This window comes from Sprattus sprattus, assembly GCF_963457725.1.
Source record: "Sprattus sprattus genome assembly, chromosome: 6".
Classification (NCBI taxonomy): Eukaryota; Metazoa; Chordata; class Actinopteri; order Clupeiformes; family Clupeidae; genus Sprattus; species Sprattus sprattus.
In genome coordinates, this window is record NC_137925.1 from 17,382,517 (window position 1) to 17,402,649 (window position 20,133).

The 20,133-nt window shown below is 44.3% G+C and overlaps 1 protein-coding gene across 1 annotated transcript in view; it reads right to left on the reverse strand.

Annotated features, from left to right (window-relative positions):
- Window positions 1–17,279: 17,279 nt before the first annotated feature.
- The window catches only part of diaph1 (diaphanous related formin 1), a gene marked incomplete at its 5' end in the record, with an annotated part of 108,415 nt that continues 105,561 nt past the window's right edge, over window positions 17,280–20,133 (reverse strand). Inside the window, one exon of the mRNA XM_080840058.1 lies at window positions 17,280–17,858. Within this exon, the coding sequence (XP_080696184.1) occupies window positions 17,689–17,858 (170 nt within the window). The 3' untranslated portion in view covers window positions 17,280–17,688. The remainder of the gene's footprint in view (window positions 17,859–20,133) is intronic.

Sequence of the window (20,133 nt, forward strand, 5' to 3'; positions counted from 1 at the left end):
AAATAGAAAAGGAATGACATGCTTTCTCTGACATCAGCCTACAATCAAATCAACATGTTTGAAAACAAACCAACTTTTTGTGAGAGCCAGAATGACATACTAACTGCTATTTCTATACACTGTCTCACTCATGGCGTCAGTCTGTGTCTTCTTGACCTATTGGTATCGGGACAGATGGACGGTCCTCTTGTGTGTCGCTGCTCCGCGCCCTGGAGTCGGTGGTCGGCCCCTGGGAGCATGTGTGTGTCCGTACGCATTCCTCCGCACCCCCCACCAGGCTCACTCTCCCGTCACAAACCCATCTGGTCAGCAAAGCCAGTCTCAGCACAGTCAGCGCCATTTTTGTGACAGCAGTAACACTATATGACACACTGGAGTATGAAGGCTCCTGGGGTGACATTAACCATGGAGTTTGAATAAGACAGGACAGTACAAGCACAAACAGTGGTAGTCAGGATGTTCAGTACAAACCTTTTACACTTGTAGTAATTCAGATATGCAGGGAGTTAATCACAATGAGCTCATTTATCTTTTGTAGCATGTTTCGCTAACTTTACTGAATTCAACAACATGCTTCCTCAGGCGTAGCGTAAGCTAAATCCACTAAATCTGACAGACAGTTAGCCATGCTAGCTCAGCACCCTCGGAGAGCAAAGATGAAAGTAGGCTATCTGACACAATGTTCTCTTTCATGGCTACAAATTCCTTTTCTCTCTGTCTCTCTGCTGGAAAGGCTCAAGGCTGGCTTCTCCTGCCAAAATGATGTGGCCTGTTTTTTCAGCTGTGGATGGAGTTGGTCGACCGCTTTCAGAGTTACACATTCAAAGAGAGAAAGAGAGAGAGAGAGAGAGAGAGAGAGAGGGAGGGAGGGAGAGGGAGAGGGAGAGAGGGGGGGGGAGAGAGAGAGAGACAGACATATGCAAACTATATTCAAATTGATTTTATCTGTAAAATAAACAGTTGTTACAAAACCAAAGGGATAGAAAGAAAACGTCCATTTCCACACACTTCACGATAGGATTGACCTCAACCTCTGTCACCAGTCAGTTTTGAGGATATGCAAACAAATGGGAGGGGTAGGGACACTTTCCCTCAAATGTTCATAATTAAATAAAAATATTTCACTTGAATCACAAGACCAGTGTGTAAAATGATTTAATTACAGACCGTGACACATTTGGTCCTTTACAAAGCCTGCATAGAGTCCACCATAACCAAGCCTAAATGTTTTCTTTGGTGCAGAAAGACAGGAAGTGGAGACATCATTCCAATCAGAGTAACTTATCAGCAGTGGCATTCTTGAAGCACACAGAACGGCACTTTCACGCAGACTAAACACAAACAGTTAAATTATCTATTTTGGAAAAACATTCAAGGTTTTTCTGGTGGCTCTTTTATCGAATGATACCACAAATAGTGTCCCAAGTACAACAAGAATCTGAAACATGTTTAATCTATTTGCTTACTGACCAAAGTTTCTTGAAAGAGTCTATGTACAGCTAAGTGCATGTCTAAAACCCTTGTTCTTTTGTGTGTGTACGTGAGGCAACGCTGTGAATGCAGTAGGAATGTTTCCCTCCAGCCCTGTGGGACTTAATCTGCACCAAATGAACAACTTCCACAATGACTATCAAGTTTTTGGTGGCAAGTCAATAGTTTTAAAGTATGCACTTTCTTGGAATTTCCACATGGACACACACTAATGGAAAGGCCAAGAGGAAAGGGAAATCCACATACACCACTACACCGTTGCCATGGATACATCACACTCCTCTTTTCCTGAAGAAAAGGGGGAAACAAAATTTAGGGTGAGAAAATGGTGGAGACGGTCGTCCATATTGGGCTGGGGACAGTTTTTAAAAGGAGGTAAACTGTTAGACAAAGTCTACCGGGGACAAGACAAATGCTGCTAAGAGGGAAGGTAAGATGGAGTGAAAAAGAAAAGGACAGAAACAACAGCACAATACTCTCCCAACAGGATTAGTCAGAGTAAGTTCCTCCATTGCTGTGACTTAGCAACTCATGTCTGACTGACTCTGATCAGTTGTGTCAGAAAACACACACACACACACACACACACCCCTCTTAAGATTGCCCGGATGATGGGGAAATCTGTGGTTGTCATGGAAACACATTGCTCCCCTTTTCAGAGACTAGGCACAAATGAAGGGAGAGACAACCAGATAGAGACTCTCTACAAAAGAGAAGAAAATCCCCAACCTATGACTAATCACTGACTACTAGCCCATATCCTCTACCCATGACAGGCCCACTGCAGTGGATACAGTAACAAGTGGGAACTAGTTTCTGCTCAGTGTTGGCACAAATTCACCATTTTCATAACATGTTGTATTCATCTGTAGAGGGGTGTGGGTGTGTGTGTGTGTGTGTGTGTGTGTGTGTGTGTGTGTGTGTGTGTGTGTGTGTGTGTGAGTGTGTGTGTATGAATGTGTGTGTGTGTGTGTGTGTGTGTTTGTGTGTGTGTGTGTGTGTGTGTATTTCTGACACAACTGATCAGAGTCAGTCAGACATGAGTTGCTATGTCACAGCAATGGAGGAACTAACTCTGACTAATCCTGTTGGGAGAGTATTGTGCTGTTGTTTCTGTCCTTTCTTTTTCACTCCATCTTACCTTCCCTCTCAGCAGCATTTGTCTTTGTCCTGAGACTGTTCAAACGGCTTCACCCACCATTGAGAAGAGTACTATGAAAAATCACAGCAAAAGGTTTTTAAACACAACACAAAGCTTGAGCAGATATTGTTGTAGCGAAAATACAACTGTTTCCAATAACTCAGAGATAATATTCAATCAGAGTCAGAAGTCCGGAGTCCGATGAACTGAAGTTTTATTTAGTCCTGCAGACAGATCATCCAAATATAAGAGCGTTGGTCCATGGAACAGCTCTGCATCTAAGACCCAATGCATTGTCTTTTATACTCATAATTCGTCAGTTTATGCAAGTCATGGACATCACCTTATCTAAAAATGACCCTAACAGAATATTCCCTCATACTTTCACACATTTTATCCTCATTATTAGCGACTCAGAATATTCTCGCTCACCTGTTGCGAGGGGACTTTTGCTTTGGGGAGGAAAAATCCTCCTGCCAATTTTCTTGGTTATCACATGATGAAAGGCTATGTTTGGCCTTGACTGGCATCATCTTGTGTGTGAATATGTATGGTAGTGTGCTTATGTATGTATTTGTGTGATTGTGTATCCATGTGTGTAGGTGTGTGTGAATCTGTGTGTGTGTGTATGTGTATGTGTAATTGAGTGTTTGTTTGAATGTGTGTATGTGTATATGTGTGTGTGCGTGTAAGTGTGTATGTGTGTATGTGTGTATGTAGAAGTGTATATCTGTATGTGTGTGTATGTGTAAGTGTATCTCTGTATGTGTGTGTGTGTATGTATAAGTGTGTGTGGGTGTGGGTGTGGGTGAGTCTGAGTGACCCCCTCCTGACTGCTTTGTTACTTTCCACTGCCCTGCACCTGCACTCTGGTTTTCATGCTCGACCTTACATGATACCCATTCCTGCACACGGGCCTAATGACAATTGTTGCTGCAATTCTGCTCTATGACCACCACGGCACTGTTTGACAATGATAGTTTTCAACAATATTTAAGAGGATGAATGGTGATTATAGGAGGAAACTAATTAGTAACTCTCACTTTTACTTCTCTTGTTTCTAAAATAGATCTGAGTTACTTAGTTAATTGGGAATTAATGCATTATAACAGTGACTCAAGATTTCTACTGTACGTTATACCATAGAATGTGTGACAGTATTGCCCAAGATTCTGTTGTAGAATGGTGATGTCAATCATTGTGTCTGGGGTACATTTTGTGTTTGTATTATTTCACTATTAGGCAAGTTTTATATTCTTTTGTTCAATAAACTTGGTCATTTTATAAAAATATTTTGGTGTTACAAAAAGAAAGAAAAAAAAGAATGTGTGACAGTATTGTATGTCAGTAGAAGAGAAAGTGATGAAGAGGAAAAGGAAGGGGAGCATAAAAGCAGTAAATGTATAAGTCGGTGTCAATGCAGAGCATGTAAGACATGCAAACTCGACACTGGGTCAGTGACACTGACTCATCTACACCACCAAGTCATGGCAACAGGTGTTGTCAAGGAAGCAGCTGCAAAGGATATTTTGGGATAGCTTCCACTCAAGACTCAGACCATTTCAACCAATGGTTTCCTACTTTTGTTTGTCTTTGGGAGTGTGGTCTAGCTTGTATCCATTACCAGTATATCACCTTCTCAGCATTATCATCATCATGTGCCTCCTATTAGCAGGAGGTAATGACTTTTGCCATCCATATCAAGTTAATGTCACGAAGCACTCCCCAAAATAGTTGGTTTATTTAGCACTTTGGCATACTACAAAGCTGCAGCTTAAAGATTTAGTGTGTACGTTTTTAATTAATTTAAGTGAGTTTCAAAAGATCTTCTTACTTTGGACTCATGTCCCTTAAGGCGTCTCTAAGTCCGCCTGGGCACCAGCAATACAGAGATAATCCCTTCAGAAGTTTTTCAGTGAGCCAAGACTACTCACACGTCAGAGGCTGAACAAAATTAAGAATTGGGGACTGGGCCTCCAGGGCATAACATGTCAAAATGAGACTGAACAGGACTGGGATGTGAGATTGGTTGTCACTATTTTAATGGTGCTGAGTCAATCTCAACTTGGGTGTTGTAGCTTTAATATTAGCAGACAAATAACATTTCTTCATTTTACTGTAGGAGTCTGCTGGATAGCAATAATAATATGCAGATGATCCGTGAATAGAGCATTCAAACGGGCACTGTACTGGCCACCATGCTACATGTCTCACATAGCTGGCTTGGCATTTCTAGACACACCAGGGTGTCAGACCGAATGGAGTTACAAGCACCCCTTTTCTCTCCCTCTACAGGAAGGACCCGTACTGGCACCAGCCTGACCTCTGACCCCTGATCAGGCAGGCATTCCAATGGCAGCCTTGACCAGTCTTAAATCAGCCCAGTGCAGACAGCGCGTGAATCCTCAAAAACAGCACGGGGAGCTGGGAGAAGCACGGCCTCGGAGGCGGGTGTGAAAATCAACCGGGACGCGCCGACATGCCGGAGAGAATTCCTTCCTCTGGGAAGCTGACGCCACACAGGCAATGAGATGACACCTGACTGGAATCTTGGAATAAATCTAGAGAGCACCACTGAAGCCAATGACACCGTGACATGATAACATGCGTGACACGGGAAATGATTCATTAGCCATGAAAAGCATAGCATAGCAGATAGAAAGCATGACATGATGAAAGAAAAGCTTAACTTTGAAAGCGTAACTCTGATAGCCTCCATAAAGACTCTTCGAGGCTACCCTATTGAAATGTCAGTGCTGAGTCTATAAATATGTCTGTCTCACAAATACACTGGCACCTATTTAAGCCTTATGGCACCTATTTAAGCCTTATGGCGCCAGTGTGTGGCGTTCTGTGGGCGTACTGGGAGAGAGCGCATGTTTAAGTTGTGTTAGCTGCTGATCCACTACTGCAGGAACCCTCTTAGCACTCAGTAGTGCTCAGTCACTACAGACAGATCCACTGCCCTACTTTACTGAGCTCAAAGCATGAACACCCACCCACCCCTCCCAGCTCTATCCCTCTCCACTTTGTTCCCTCCTTGCTGAAAGATGAAAGAGAGACGGAAGCGCTGGCACATTTCTCTTCTTCATCCTTTTTAAATATTCATGGACTGGGGGTCTGCTCCGATGACTGAGAGAAAAAAAATAGAGAGGAGAGAGAGAGAGAGAGAGAGAGAGTGAGACATTGAGAAATGGGGAAAGGAAGAGATGGTGCGGTTCTTGTAAAGCAACAGGGCTTCAGTCTCATTACTTGGCGCTGTTTCCATGGTAACCCAGCCCCCCCCCCCCCTTTCTGTTACCCTCTCCCTCTAGTCCCCGAACTCTTTCTCCCTAGGATCCCAGGTGGCCCAGACTGATGCCGGAAGCTAGGGAATACCAAACACCTGTGTCTGTGTGTGTGTGTGTGTGTGTGTGTGTGTGTGTGTGTGTTTGTGTGTGTGTGTGTGTGTGTGTGTGTGTGTGTGTGGGGGGGGGGGTGTGTGTGTGTGTGTGTGTGTGTGTGTGTGTGTGTGTGACCAGCCACTGAGCACAGGTGGCAGGAAATAGTTTAGAAGTCTGTTTATAGCAACAGGCCACCTGCAGAAAAGTAAGGATGACCAGAAAGGATCTATTCAAGATAAAGAGGGATGCTGTGTGTAGGTGTGTGTGTGTGTGTACGTCAGTGTGTGTGTGTTAGAGACAGACAGAGGTGGGGGTACCTATGACTCTTGAAACCCTAAAAGCAGTCTTCGGAGCCATTGATTGCTACAGTTGAATCCCTCACACACATCACCTCTTGGTCATATGTACACTCACTAGCACTGATTCTACCAAAGGTTTAAACATGAAACAAAGAAGCCGAGAGAGAGAGAGATAGAGAGAGAGAGACAGAGAGAGACAGAGAGAAAGAAAGAGAGAGAAAGAGAGAGAGAGGGGCGACTGTTCCTCCAGTGTCTCTGCCCCTGCTGAGCAGCATTCTCCCCTCCACTCTCCCTCACACAGACCTCAGCCAGTGGAGAGTCTCTAAGCTCCTTACTGTCATGCTGACACAGAATAGGCCCTTTCACTCGTCTCCTCACCCTCTGCCTCCTCTTCTCTCCCTCTGCCCTGTTCTATCCATCCTGACATTGTCCAGCTCTGTTTGTGCCATGTAAAGGTTACCAGCTGCCGAAGGAGAGAAGACGAGAAGAAGAGAGCACTTTCTTACCACATCCGATGAATTTTTAAAGGCTTTTGACTTTCGTATCTATTTTTGCTTAATAGAATGGAGTGCAAAAGTGGCAAAAAGGGGGAGGGGGGGGGGGGGGGGATTTGGGAAGTGTCGAGCAAATTATGCTGAAGGGTTGAGAAAGAAAGCAAAAGAGGGAGAGAAAGATATGGAGAAAGGGGGATGCATGATGAAAAGATGAGAGGAGAGATATATTTTTAGGTTTTTGTGAGGCGGAAAGGGTAATTGGAAGAGATATATGAAAAGGACAGAAGAAAAGAGGGCAGGAAAAAATGATAGAAGGAAATGGGGAGAGAGAGAGGGGGGGAGAGAGAGAGAGGGGAAAGAAGTGTGGAGGGGGGGATGACGTTCACTGGCATGAGGTGATGGTATCTATGGCAACGGATCCCAAAAAGGATGATGTAATCCCTGCTAAATAGCCTGCCTTCACAGGGTGGGGTGCTCCTGGCAGGGTTGTGTGCCATGTTGTCAAATACTTCATTACTGAAATCAACTCAAACACAAGCCACAGTCACACTGTCACCATCACAAGACCTAATAATTAGATTTCCTACAAATTAGAGATTTTAAAACACATCCTTGGGGACAATTTCCTCTTCTTTCACTTCTGCCAAACAAAAAAAAGCCTGAGGTTTTGCTGCCCCCCCCCCCCCCTTTCTTCCCACACACACTGTCTTTTATCTCTCTATACACAGCTTTGAGGTGACTAAGCCCTTAAGCGTGGGCTTTTCCACACACACACACACACACACACACACACACACACACACACACACACACACACACACACACACACACACACACACACACACACACAGCTATAGACATGGGTATGAGCTGGGATAAATATGCCACTGATGTGGAGTCACTTATCAGCCCAAACCCGCGTCCCTCAGGGTCACGCGGGAAGAGACTGAAATAGAGAACAAAGAACAACAGCAGCAATTCAGGTTTATTTTAAGGGTTTCCGGCATGTACGCATGTAAGTGTGTGTGTGTGTGTGTGTGTGTTGCTGGGGGGCTTGCACACTGTGACTAACCCGGCTCCCCGCTGAGTCCTTAGAAATGGCTCTTTTATATTTGCACCAATAACACATTGATGGGGTTAATTACATCAACATCACACCATTGCTCTCCAATACATGCACACCGAGTGAACACACACACAGAACCCCCCCCCCCCCCCCCCCTTTTTTTCCAAACACTTCACCCAGCCTATTTGCCCCCATCTACCCTGCATGCCCCAGTGCCACTGTCAGGCCTGCTGGAATTTATCGGCCACCCTCCCAATCATTCAGCTCCATTTGTGCTGCAGAGTCAGAGTCAGAGTCAGTCCGCTCATGCGGGGCAATCGACTGGAGCCATTTCAGCTCAGGTCAATGAGTATCACCTCACAAGGGCAAGAGAGGGGGACTGATGACAACTTATATAACACTGTGAATGAGCACACAGACAAACATCTACTGTATATGCAAACACATATACATAAAGAGATATATACACAACATAATCACACACGTACACACACACACAGGTATAGACCTATACCAGGAGAGACAAACATTGGCATACTTTTTGTATAATTTGCCCCCTTCAGTGCAACACTCCAGTAGTTCCTGTACGTGTAAGGAAGGCTCTAGGAAATCATAAACAGAGTTGTATGGCCACCGAAAAAAATATTCTATCTTGATCAGTACTTTTCAAAATTCAGTCAAAATTAAAACATGTTACTTCAGTCAAAATTAAAACATGTTAAAGTAGTCTATGTGTCTCTCCAGTGTCTCTTGCTACCTGCCTGGAAAATATCAGACTGATGAAGGACCTTCTGATTATATATTTGATGGGTGTATAATAAACCATATTTAAAAGGAGTTCTTGACTCGACTGGACTGATGTGAGTGTTCAAGTGGATGTTTCATTACTGTGGTAAAGCTTTGGAAATTCCTCCCAGGTCTGGCTGCAGATGACTTGGCCTTCCTGTGTATGTCCTGACTGTGCGGAAAAAACTCCTACCAACGTAAACAGCATTACTACTGTTTAAAGGTTCTCCACATGACAAACCACTGAGACCAGAGCAGACTACACCAACCCCAACCCAGACTGTTCTCGTGCCATGGCCCATATCCCAGGGATGGGGGTGGAGGCGAAGCCGAGGCCTGGGTGGGAATACAGCATCAAACTCAGCCTCACACTGACCTGTCACATCAACCCCCGAAACCCAGACATACCGACCTGTGTCTGCCTTCCCCTTACGCTCACTGACCACAGACAGCACAGTGACCATTCTCTTAAGGACTCGGGTGCGCGCAGACACACACACACACACACACACACACACACATTTTATTTATGCCTGAGGGCATGGCAGCACACAGCATGTAAACATGTTAGACCTACTCTGAAGCCTAAATGCCAATCGACCACACCCATGCGTGTGTCTTGACATGGGGAAATATGGGTCAGACCATGTGATTCCTGAGACTAACACCCTTCAGTGCAGCAGACAGTCTGCCTTGGGGGTTCGCACACGAGACACACAGTAAGTTTTCCCCATCAGGGTCATGGAACACCCCTATCACCCCATCATCACCATCACCATGAGTGAGAGTGCTTTATCTGTAGATAATATTGGCAATAACTAGTTATCAGTTTGTAAAATATTTGAAATGATAGCCAATGTGAGAAACTGGCCGGTCGGCCGTCTCATAATTGTGAGATGTATGCTTCTCGTGGTTGCAAGCAGGCAGGATAACACACAGCGCAGCTATATATTTATTTACAACAGGGACTCGAACCCCAAATTCATATATACAAAAAAGAAAGGGACTTGAGCCCCCAAAACATAAATACATACACCAGGGTAATCACAACCCCAAAATAAAGAAACATACACTGAACAAAACTAAAGCTTTAAAACAGACAAGGTACAACTGTGTCACACAGGTTTATCTAGTACCTTGTCTAAGCTTCTCTGCAGCCTGTACAGTCTGTCCCTAGCACAACAATGAGGTGCACCTTTTAACAAGGCAGTCCAGGGGCTAATTTAGCCAAATCAGTTCTCATTGGACCCGTCCACAGGTGCAGGGGAACAACCATTACGGTGGGGGAGTCCAGCCTTTCTCCCTTTGTGGACCACAGTGAGAAGGGGGAGGAACTTCACCTTTTCAGAATAGCCCAAAATAGTATCTAATCCCTGCATTTTATAAGAGCTCTGCTGGCGTTTGGAATAAGAGAAATTGACCCAAAGTGATTTGACCATCTGGGTGTGGGCTGGGTCATCCTCACAACTGATTGATATGCTGTCAACATTCTCTGTAAGGAAAGTAATTACTAGAGAAGATCTAGGCGCAAAATAGTGTGAGGAGAATGACGAACAGACATACAGGAAGGCAGTGTGCTCTTAAGCTAAAACACCCCAATTATAGGGTTTGTGGTGGGGGGTGTGATGTCATCAGGGACTCTATTTGAGAGTTTTAGACTTATCAAATGAAATCACCATTAACAGATGAATGACAAAGTTCTCAGTTTGAAATCCAGGATTTTAGGCCTACTGTCCCTGTTCATTTCAGTATGTCTGAAAGAAACCGTCTGACAATACTTCACAAATACTGTAGTTTCTATTGACAACAGTCTCTTTCACATGCTGTTGTGTCACGTGTTTACAAGACCACGTCTACCCGCTCTCTGAGCCTGTTAGTGTCCTTCGGCCGATCCACAATATGCCGCTTCAACTCTCAAGTCCTCGGGTAATAATGGCTGCGGTACAAGAAGGGGCGGGAGGGAGATCCACTTGCTCCGCTGAAGAAGCTCAGCGGAAGATATGTAGGGCACGTCTGCTTTGTTCTAGAAAACTCCCTGCAGGACGAGAGCGTTATGATGAGCTTTAATTGCGTAGCTTTTCCCTTTCTCGTTTTTTTTTCTTTGGTGAAGTACACTTTCATCCACTTCTGTTTTTCTTTCTCTGCTCCATTGCTCTGAGACGAGTCTCCTAAGTATGCCGTTGTGTTCATGCTCTGAAAAGCACTATATGAAAAAACTTTTTTTTTTATATTGGCGATTAATTAGTCCTCACTGTTACTCATCACCCCCATCCTCACCCCAAATACGTTGTTTCCCACGGAGATAAAAATACACATAACAAACACAGTGAATTGTGGATGTGCTTGCATACTGTGTGCCTGTTACCGTGTGTCAGACTGGGTCTTCTAATGTGACAGAAATTGAGATGTCACTGTGAATCGGGAGAGCGTAGCCAATTGGGTCTTGAGTTAATAGACATTAGTTTCTGAATTTGATGTGCTAATTGCATTTTAATGCTCACCCAAACAAACATCATAGATCAGCTCTCTGACTCACAGTTAGCAAGCATATATTGGGCCACTGGTGGATTCTGGGTGGCACCAAACTGGTGGTATGCCACTTCTGTTCTGGTCTCAGACCACCGAGATCTTAAGTCTATCCGGGCGTGGATATTAAGAATCATAACATAAAATTTGAGCAATTCCTGGAATTTCTAAATCATATGATATCCTTGGCATAGTCCATTTAAAATATCAGCCACTAAACAGAAGAAGTTCATAGCCTACGAGAAGGCTCTCAATTTGAAAAATGACTTGGTGAAACACAGACTTATGTTACGCATGTTTTGAAAGAGAGTGGGTCGTTTGTTTGTACCTCACCAGCGGACTGCCTGAAAACCAATGAGCAAAAGGCTAGCGGACCGCCAGCTCTGCTCCCAATGGGTCGACAGCAGTCCACTGCCCTTTTACTCTCAGGGACTGAGTTAAATTGCGGAAGGGAAATATATTTCTATGTTATGTTAACACACTATATGACACACGCACTGATACAGAACATTGAAAATACACATACACACCCACACACAATTGAGACAACGATTGAGACATTGAGATGATTTCCAAACCGACTGTGAAGTAACACCATCAGCGACACTACATGACCTCTGAGGCTCCCTTGAGTAGCAGCATGGCCAGGACTGAGCAAAGATGCTCTTATGTAGCAACTGGAACTGTTCTAGGGGCCAGAAGCAAGTCCACTACAATGTGAGCCTTCTGTGTCTGAATTACTTCCTGTTAGATAAAGCCTAGTTTTTCATTAGTCATCACCTCCAGTTCTCCCTCTGTGCTGGGTGAGCACATTTTTCCTGACTCAAGCGCTGAGGGGAAAAACAGAGAAAGGTGGACTCAAACTGAGCCTCAGACAATCCCAAAACCACAAGAGAAGGAGCTTGAAAAACATAGCTTCACTCATTTTCCCAGCCCACTCTGCCAAGGAGGGAAGAAAGGGAGAGAAAGAGCGAAAGAGAAAAATTAGCCAAGGAAAGAGAAAGAGGTGTGTGTGTCGGGGGGCCGGGGGCATTTGGAAATTCCAGGAGAACTTAGGGGGGCTGAGGGGAGAAAGACAGATTGAACTGTGCTCTGATTACCAACTCATCCAAGGGCTGGCAAGGCTGCAGTCACCCTGACTGTGTGAACACAACAAATATGGCGGCAGAATTAGCACATGCTGTCTCTCACTCTTGATGAGTGGAAAGCAGAGACCTACCACACTGAGCGTGAATGTATGTGTGTGTGTGTGTGTGTGTGTTGGAGTGTGTGTGTGTGTATGTTGGAGTGTGTGTGTGTGTTGGAGTGTGTGAATGCTCTCCGATGTTCAGCTGGCTACCTGGAGACCGCAGGGACACGCTGCCAGCCAATCAGCTGGCCTGAGAACCACGGCTCTGTGCAGCCATTGGTCGGCTGCCTCCAAGGGCTCATTACTGTATCAATGCGGATGTCGCCCGGCCACGATCGGGCCAATTATGCACCATGCTTTGAGCTCATTCTCCACAAACAGCCTCATAATGGCCGGGAGAAAGAGACTGAATTAATGATGCCTGGAGACGGAGAAGGAGATAGAGTGAAGGGGGAGGGGGCAGGGAGAGATGAAGGGAGGGAAGAGGAGAGAGGGAGAGAAAGAGCATTAGCAAAGGGACAAAAGAGGCATGAGAGAGACAAAGGGAAAATAATCTGACCCTAAAACTAGCTGAAAACTTACTTTCCAGATAAAGTAAATTGTATGCTAAATGTTATTTCACCATACCTGTATATAGTGAGAGACCGAAACAATCCACCATCTAGATTCTAGTGTATGCAGTCATACCGACAGACCCACAAATACACAACAAACTCTAGCACTTTAATTATTAACAATAGCCCAGTAAAAAAAGCAAGCAGCCACACATCATCCTAAATACAGCAACATTGCAGCTGAATAGAAAAGCATTCTCTAACAACTCGGTTTTAAATGTTGATGAACACATTTCTGTCCTTTATAATTCATTCATCATCTATCATTTTCTTTTCCTCTTTGTGTTTGATTGAGGTGTGAAAATGGGGGGCGGGGTGGTTATGTTTTAAGTTTTAATGTCCAACTGTTGCTTTACAGACTCCGGCATGAGGTCAGAGGGCAAAGTCTTGATCCAGGGGTGGTGTCTGAGCCTCCAAAGAGTGCACACCCACTAATAAACACACACACACACACACACTCATAATCACGTGCATGCACACACACTCGTAATCACTGCCTAGCCCTCTCTCAGTGTTTGCTCACACACCTGGAAAAGTAGTGGGGGCCAAGGGTAATTAGCTGACTCTGAGGGGGCAAGCACATGTACATGGAGTCTCACACCCTCACACATTCACATTCACAGACTCACAGAGCAGAGGGAGATAAGTGTATGATAGGAATGCTGCATCAGGCATCCTACATCAATCCTACATCAGGCATGGGGCTTCAGAGGATAAAGGATAACTCAATTTAAGCTTTACACACACAACCAAAGTCTAAGATAAAAGGCTACTAAGTTCTGACATCTTCCAAATAATAGACATATTCATGGAACACAAAGACAAAGCATCTCTCCCAATACCACAAACTTTACCCTATAACACAAATCCAGTAAAACACACACTCGTAGACAAACCTCCAAAAATATTATCCTCTCCAGGGTAAAACTCCCAAAGCCACACCCTGCACCAGCCCAAAACACTCTCCATTTTCTCACCATGACAACGCACACAAACAGAAGCATAACTGCCATTCCCAACATATATAAGTGAGTATACTGTAGCAGATTTCGATTTTCTTGGCAGTGTGCGATACATGATAATTTATGATTGGGTTTTTATGTCAGTTTTCACTTACAGAAATGAAAGACAGACCATTTCATAGAACAATGATTGTGGAGCTGTAACCTCAAAGTACAGAGACCAGTCACTCACATCAAAGAATATGAGCACAACAGAAATAAGTTGAACATCTTCAAAGGGATGAGTCATAGGGTAGCATGCCATGTTCTGTAGAGTGTGCGCTCACACACACACACACACACACACACACTCACTCATTGGTTATCTCCCTGTCTGGATATGGAAGGCATATGTTTCGTAACTCACAAAGTAGAACTATAAAATGATGCACCGAATTCTATTCTTAGCCAAATGAGTTCCATGCCCGCTGGGACAGCTTTCTAAACAAATCCATCCCCATTCTTGTTTTTCCTTCTAAACTGAGAGAGAGAAGGGAGGAAGGGAGAAAAAGAGAGCGAGGGAGAGCAAGAGAGACTTCTGCAATCTTTATAACAGGATGTTCTGCATCTCTCTCGTGCTCTCTGGAACTTTGGCAGCAGCTGGTGGAAAGAGAGCGAATACTGAGGGATTAGAAATGGCAGGCCAGCAGAACAGGCCACAAAAACAGCCTTTCCTCCAGCAACCAGCTCTCCCTGCACACACACACACAGAAATAACACAGGTATGTGCGGGAAAGACATTAGGAGTATAAGAGTGTGGGTGGTGTCAGTATTTCATATGTGAGTGTGTGGGGGGAGGGTTAGCAGTTGGTCATGAGATTTGGCTGTCTGTAATTTCATGGATAAGGTTTCCTTCTCCCTTCGGAGTGCCGAAAAATGCAGCTCTGATGTGGAATTTCCTCTGGCCTGGGACCTCAACCCAAAACACACAAACACACACTCAAAAACAAAAAAATCAGGATAGCAGAAATATGCACACAAACAAATAGAATGAGAAGATCTTACTGAGGACACTTTCAAATATCTCTAAACATTAACACACAAAGGCCAAAGAGCTGGAAATTTACTGATGGTGCTTTTAATGCAAGCTTGAGCTACAAACAGTCTCTACAGTGAAGTCCTTAATACATGACTTAATGTATACACCTCGCCATGAAATCCCTCTGAAACAATCTCAACGCATTCACATTAAAACGCAATCAAGAATAAAAATACACATAGAAAATCAAGTGTCCTTTTTATTTAAAAAAAGAAAAGAAAAATGAAAAAGTAACAATTGCCAAAAAAACAAAGCCTGGTTGTCTTTTACTCCAGTGACATATTTCCTCTCCTTCCTCTTCTAGCAACACATTCACTTCAGAAAAACAAAAACAGCAGATCACTTCAAGTGTTCTCTCAAGGAATGTTCTGCCAACTAAAGTATGTATATATATATATATATTACTTTGACATTGACAATTTTGCCATAATGTTCTGCTTCTTGCTTGGTGGCTTGCAGACACACAGCAATGTGCAAAACCACTTGGCAACAAACCCCACTTTGAACTGAATTTAAACTGACTCTCTGTAGGAGGACTATGCAGTCCTACACCACAAGCAAAACTCTCCTCATATCCTGTCTGTGCTGGCCCACTGAATGCATTGCAGCGCAGCCATGCCATGTTTCGGTGTTTGTGGCATTTCTGTGCTGTCCAGCAAGAGTGGATGTTTTTATTTTTCGGCATGACTCAGTCAGTCATCCTGGAAGATGCGATTTCAAGGAAGCTACTGGGATGTTGACAGCCATTTCGAGTCCTGAATATACAAACTGTGGGTCACAAAAACATGCTTCTGGTGGCTTACACAAAAAGCAGTCCCTGGCTGCAACCGTGATGGGGATAGCAATAATACAACTGTGACAAGTAACTGTGAGGTGAGCTCCTGATCTCGTTATAACTTTCAGGGGCAACATGAAGAGTCAAACCAAGCATTTCAAAACAAGTAACTGATCAGGTCAGCTTTTTAACAGCGTTAGTCCTGGAACCAGTGCTTTGAAAGACTAATACGGATGGAATCTGTTTTGGTGACTGAGGTGGATTAAGATACAGACACACTGGGGACCCAAACATGATCGTGCTTCATTCATGGACTGTATGCCACATAGATTCCTGCACAAGGAGTACATGGGTTTGTGAATGATATGGTTAAGGTAAGTATGCACAAGGAGTATACGGTGTTGTGAATTATATGGTTAAGGTTAAGTATGCAACAAAGAACGTTTCTGGTACCAGAAAAAATATGCACAAACACACACACAAAAAAAACACAAAACATTACAAAATAACATGGGCAACTATGGCCTTTCTCTCTTTTGATTGGTCACACACACACACACACACACACACACACACACACACACACACACACACACACACACACACACAGTGCGGCAGGCATGTCTGTTTCAGCAGTTTTGGCCAGTCCTCCAGTGAACAGCTCACTCAGCAGAAAGATCAGAGCACTGGGTGTAAAACGTAATGTTTATGACAGATAAGACAAACACGCTACCACACACATACTGTACATACACTCTGTCACTCTCACAAAAATACACACACATATACACAAACCTCAGCAACACACAACACAGAGTATTTATGACAGTGGAGGCAGCAAAGTAATTATAGGGCCAGAGCATAAATGGACACAACCATCCCACCCACCCAGACGCGGGCAGGCGGGCGGGCGGACACACACACACAAACACACACACACACACACACACAGACACACACACACAGGGCTGAATAACTATGGTCTCATTCGTGATCAGAAGCATCCTATATTTAGAAACACAATCAGCAGCAGAAGGTTACAGATGAAGAAAAGAGACAGAAGCGCACAGAAGAACACAAGAAAAAAAAAAGCAAATATGTGTTCAGGTACCAGACCAGAAGTCAACACCTAATAAACACCAACCATCATAAACATCACCCGAGTGCAGGCCAGCAAAAACAGGAACATTAACCGCAAAAAGAGAAGGTTTGTGATTGGGTGCCCTTCCTCCATTAGCACGCTCTCATTGGACAATGTGCTTACTGAAATGTGCAGTTTCATAATCCCTCCCTCAGAATTGGCACTTGAATATGTGTACACACAGACATGTAATATATAACAGTTTAAATCCCCCCCCCCCCCCCCACATGTATCATGAACAAATCATATTTCTTTACATTTTCAAAAATGTGTTTGCAAAAGCGCTATGTTAAAAAAAAAAAAAAAAAAAAAAGAAGAAAAATCCCCAAGCGTCTGAACGATTCGAGCTGGTAGCCCAGATCTGGCAGGATCTCAGATGAAGAAGTTGGCAGCTGCAGATTGGGAACCACCATCAAAATTCCGACCAGTCCTGTTTGAGCACATCTTTGGATTTTCCCATGATGCCCTTCTGGGGGACAGCACAGAGAGCAACAGGAAGCAGGCAGAGGCATGTGACAAGAAAGTGATATTAAAGAAGAAGTGATAAAAAGTAAAGAAGATAGAGAATGGAGGACAGGAGGACTGCGTGATCAGAGAAAGAGATGGGCAGTGTTTTAGTGGCTTGGGCAGGGAGAGCTCCGCCCCCAGTGAGAAATGCAGCCAATAGCAAGCCAGCATGCTACAGGAAGGTGTGTTCAGTTCAGAAACCCAACCCCTTAGTCCATTTTGTGGCCTCTGCAGGAAGTCCATTCTGTTCACAGGTCTTGGTCCTGGTAAGTAAGGGTGGTGGGGTGAAACCAACACTAATGGGATCGAGAGGGTGCTTCCTCTAACAGGTTCTCTAGTGACTCCGCCTCCGACAAGGGCTCCTTAGACTCCGCCTTAGACGCTTTCTTTTTGGGTGTGGTATCTTCCTGCAACAGCTCTTTGGCTAGCATGTTTGTCAATGGATGGCCGCCTCCTCTCCGGCCAGCTGAGAAAAGAGAGCGAGAGAGACACGGAGAGAGAGAGAGAGAGAGAGAGAGAGAGAGAGATAGAGAGAGAGAGAGAGAGAGAGTTAATTATCTCAGAACACTCAATCAATGCTGGTTTCAGTAGCATACATGTGTTAAAGTTCCCGTATGTCATGACAAATACAGGCACTAAATAAGAGTTATGGCCACCGGGAGAGGTCAAGAGTCAAAGGTCAAGGGTTAAAGAATCCATCCAACCAAAGACAGATCTGAGGATGCACAGTCCAGCTCAGAGCCACCAGTTCTGGCCAACAGTGAGCGAAAAAACAGGAGGTCAGCACGCCACGGCATACACATGCATGCTATAATATACACACACACACACACACTCTCACACACACACACACACACACACACACACACGTACGTACGCCGCCCCGCCCGCCCCTGTATGTTTCAAAACCTTAAGCATGACAGAGAAGGGCTTAGCGAGGGAGAGTGAATCTGTGCAACTTGGTAAATATGTCAGGGTATTATGGATAAACAGACTATTTTAAGATGGGGAGAAAGACGGAGAAAGAGAGGAACAGCCAGTGAAAAGTCAGCCAGTGGAGAAGCAGGGGGAAGGGGACTGGAAGAAGGAGGCAGAGAGATGGATGGAGTGAGTGAAATGAAGAAGGAGAAGTATGCAAAGAGGGGAGATGGAATGTGACTAATTGCACCCTGAGGATCTTGCCGTACTCCTTTTCTTCTCCTACCTGCTCTCCTTACACCATTTCCCCTCCACATCTCTGCCCACACAAAAACATCTTTCAATCTTTCTCCCAGTCATCCCTCTCTCTACTGCTAATGCATCCTCCCTCGCTCACAGTCACCTTTCATCCTACAGTGCTCCCCATGTCATAAAGCTCCCCCCCTCCCCCTCCCCTCTCTCTCTTGAGTGGGCGGACAGCTGTGCCGTGGCAGCCATCTTTGACCCGGTAATGTAGGTCAGTAAGAAATTGTGTGTTGCGATTAAATCAACCTGTAGCGACATGGTGGTGTGTTATTCCTCTTCTCATCCTGACACACACACACACAAACAAACACAGGCGCGGTCATGCACACACACAAACACAAAAGTACATACACTAAAGCACTAATCTGCACTGATCTCTAAATCTAAAAGAGGGCCACCAAGTGCTTTTATGTTATGTGACCAACATGGATTTGCGCTCAAACAATAGGGCAGCTATCTGTCAGGAGTCCCTCTGCAGGCTCTGGGGCACGATCTGTTTCCTGATTAATTACATGACTAATGCCAGATTAAGATCTGATTCTACTGTCATAGAGACAACCAGGGGGAGGGATTTAATAGCAGAATTTCACATTCGAGCAAAATATCGAAAAACAAAAAAAGTAAAGGAAAACTATTCAACAAAACCCCCCAAACCCCTATGCCTGAATGAATAAGGAGAAGGGACCAAACCCCTATGTCTGAATGAACAAGGAGAAGGTGCCTAAACCCCCTATGTCTGAATGAACAAGGAGAAGGTGCCTAAACCCCTATATCTGAATGAACAAGGAGAAGGTGCCTAAACCCCTATATCTGAATGAACAAGGAGAAGGTGCCTAAACCCCTATATCTGAATGAACAAGGAGAAGGTGCCTAAACCCCTATGTCTGAATGAATAAGGAGAAGGTGCCTAAACCCTTATGTCTGAATGAATAAGGAGAAGGTGCCTAAACCCTTATGTCTGAATGAATAAGGAAGGAGAAGGGAAAGTGTGTCTGTACTAATGGCCTGGTACTGTATAGTGGCGTTAGTAATACATGTAGAAAACAGTGGGATGCTGTATAGAAATAACAGGTGTGATGGACATTATTAACTTTTGATTCTTTTTACATTTAAGTGATCCAATGACCTCACTCTAAATTGAGGCAATTGATTTGTTTTGAATCTGACTTGTCATGTCTGATAAAACATGACTATGATACTACTTCTGTCTACAAAGCTAAACAGCAATTCTGGTGATTGATGAGTGATTTTGAACTTCTGTATGTGTGTGAGTGGGGAAAAAAAGGCTGGATGAGAGAAAGTGAGTGAGTATAGTGTGTGATTTGAGCAATAGGTCCATTCAGTGTTAGATTCTGGGCTCAAATTCACACCTGGCATTCAGTCCAGCACAAACTGAATGGCTGCCTGAGGTCCACAGGCATCTTCACACATGCACACAAGGCCAATACAACCAATGCACAGGGAACCATGAATGCAGCTGAATCTCTCTCTCTCACACACACACACACACACACACA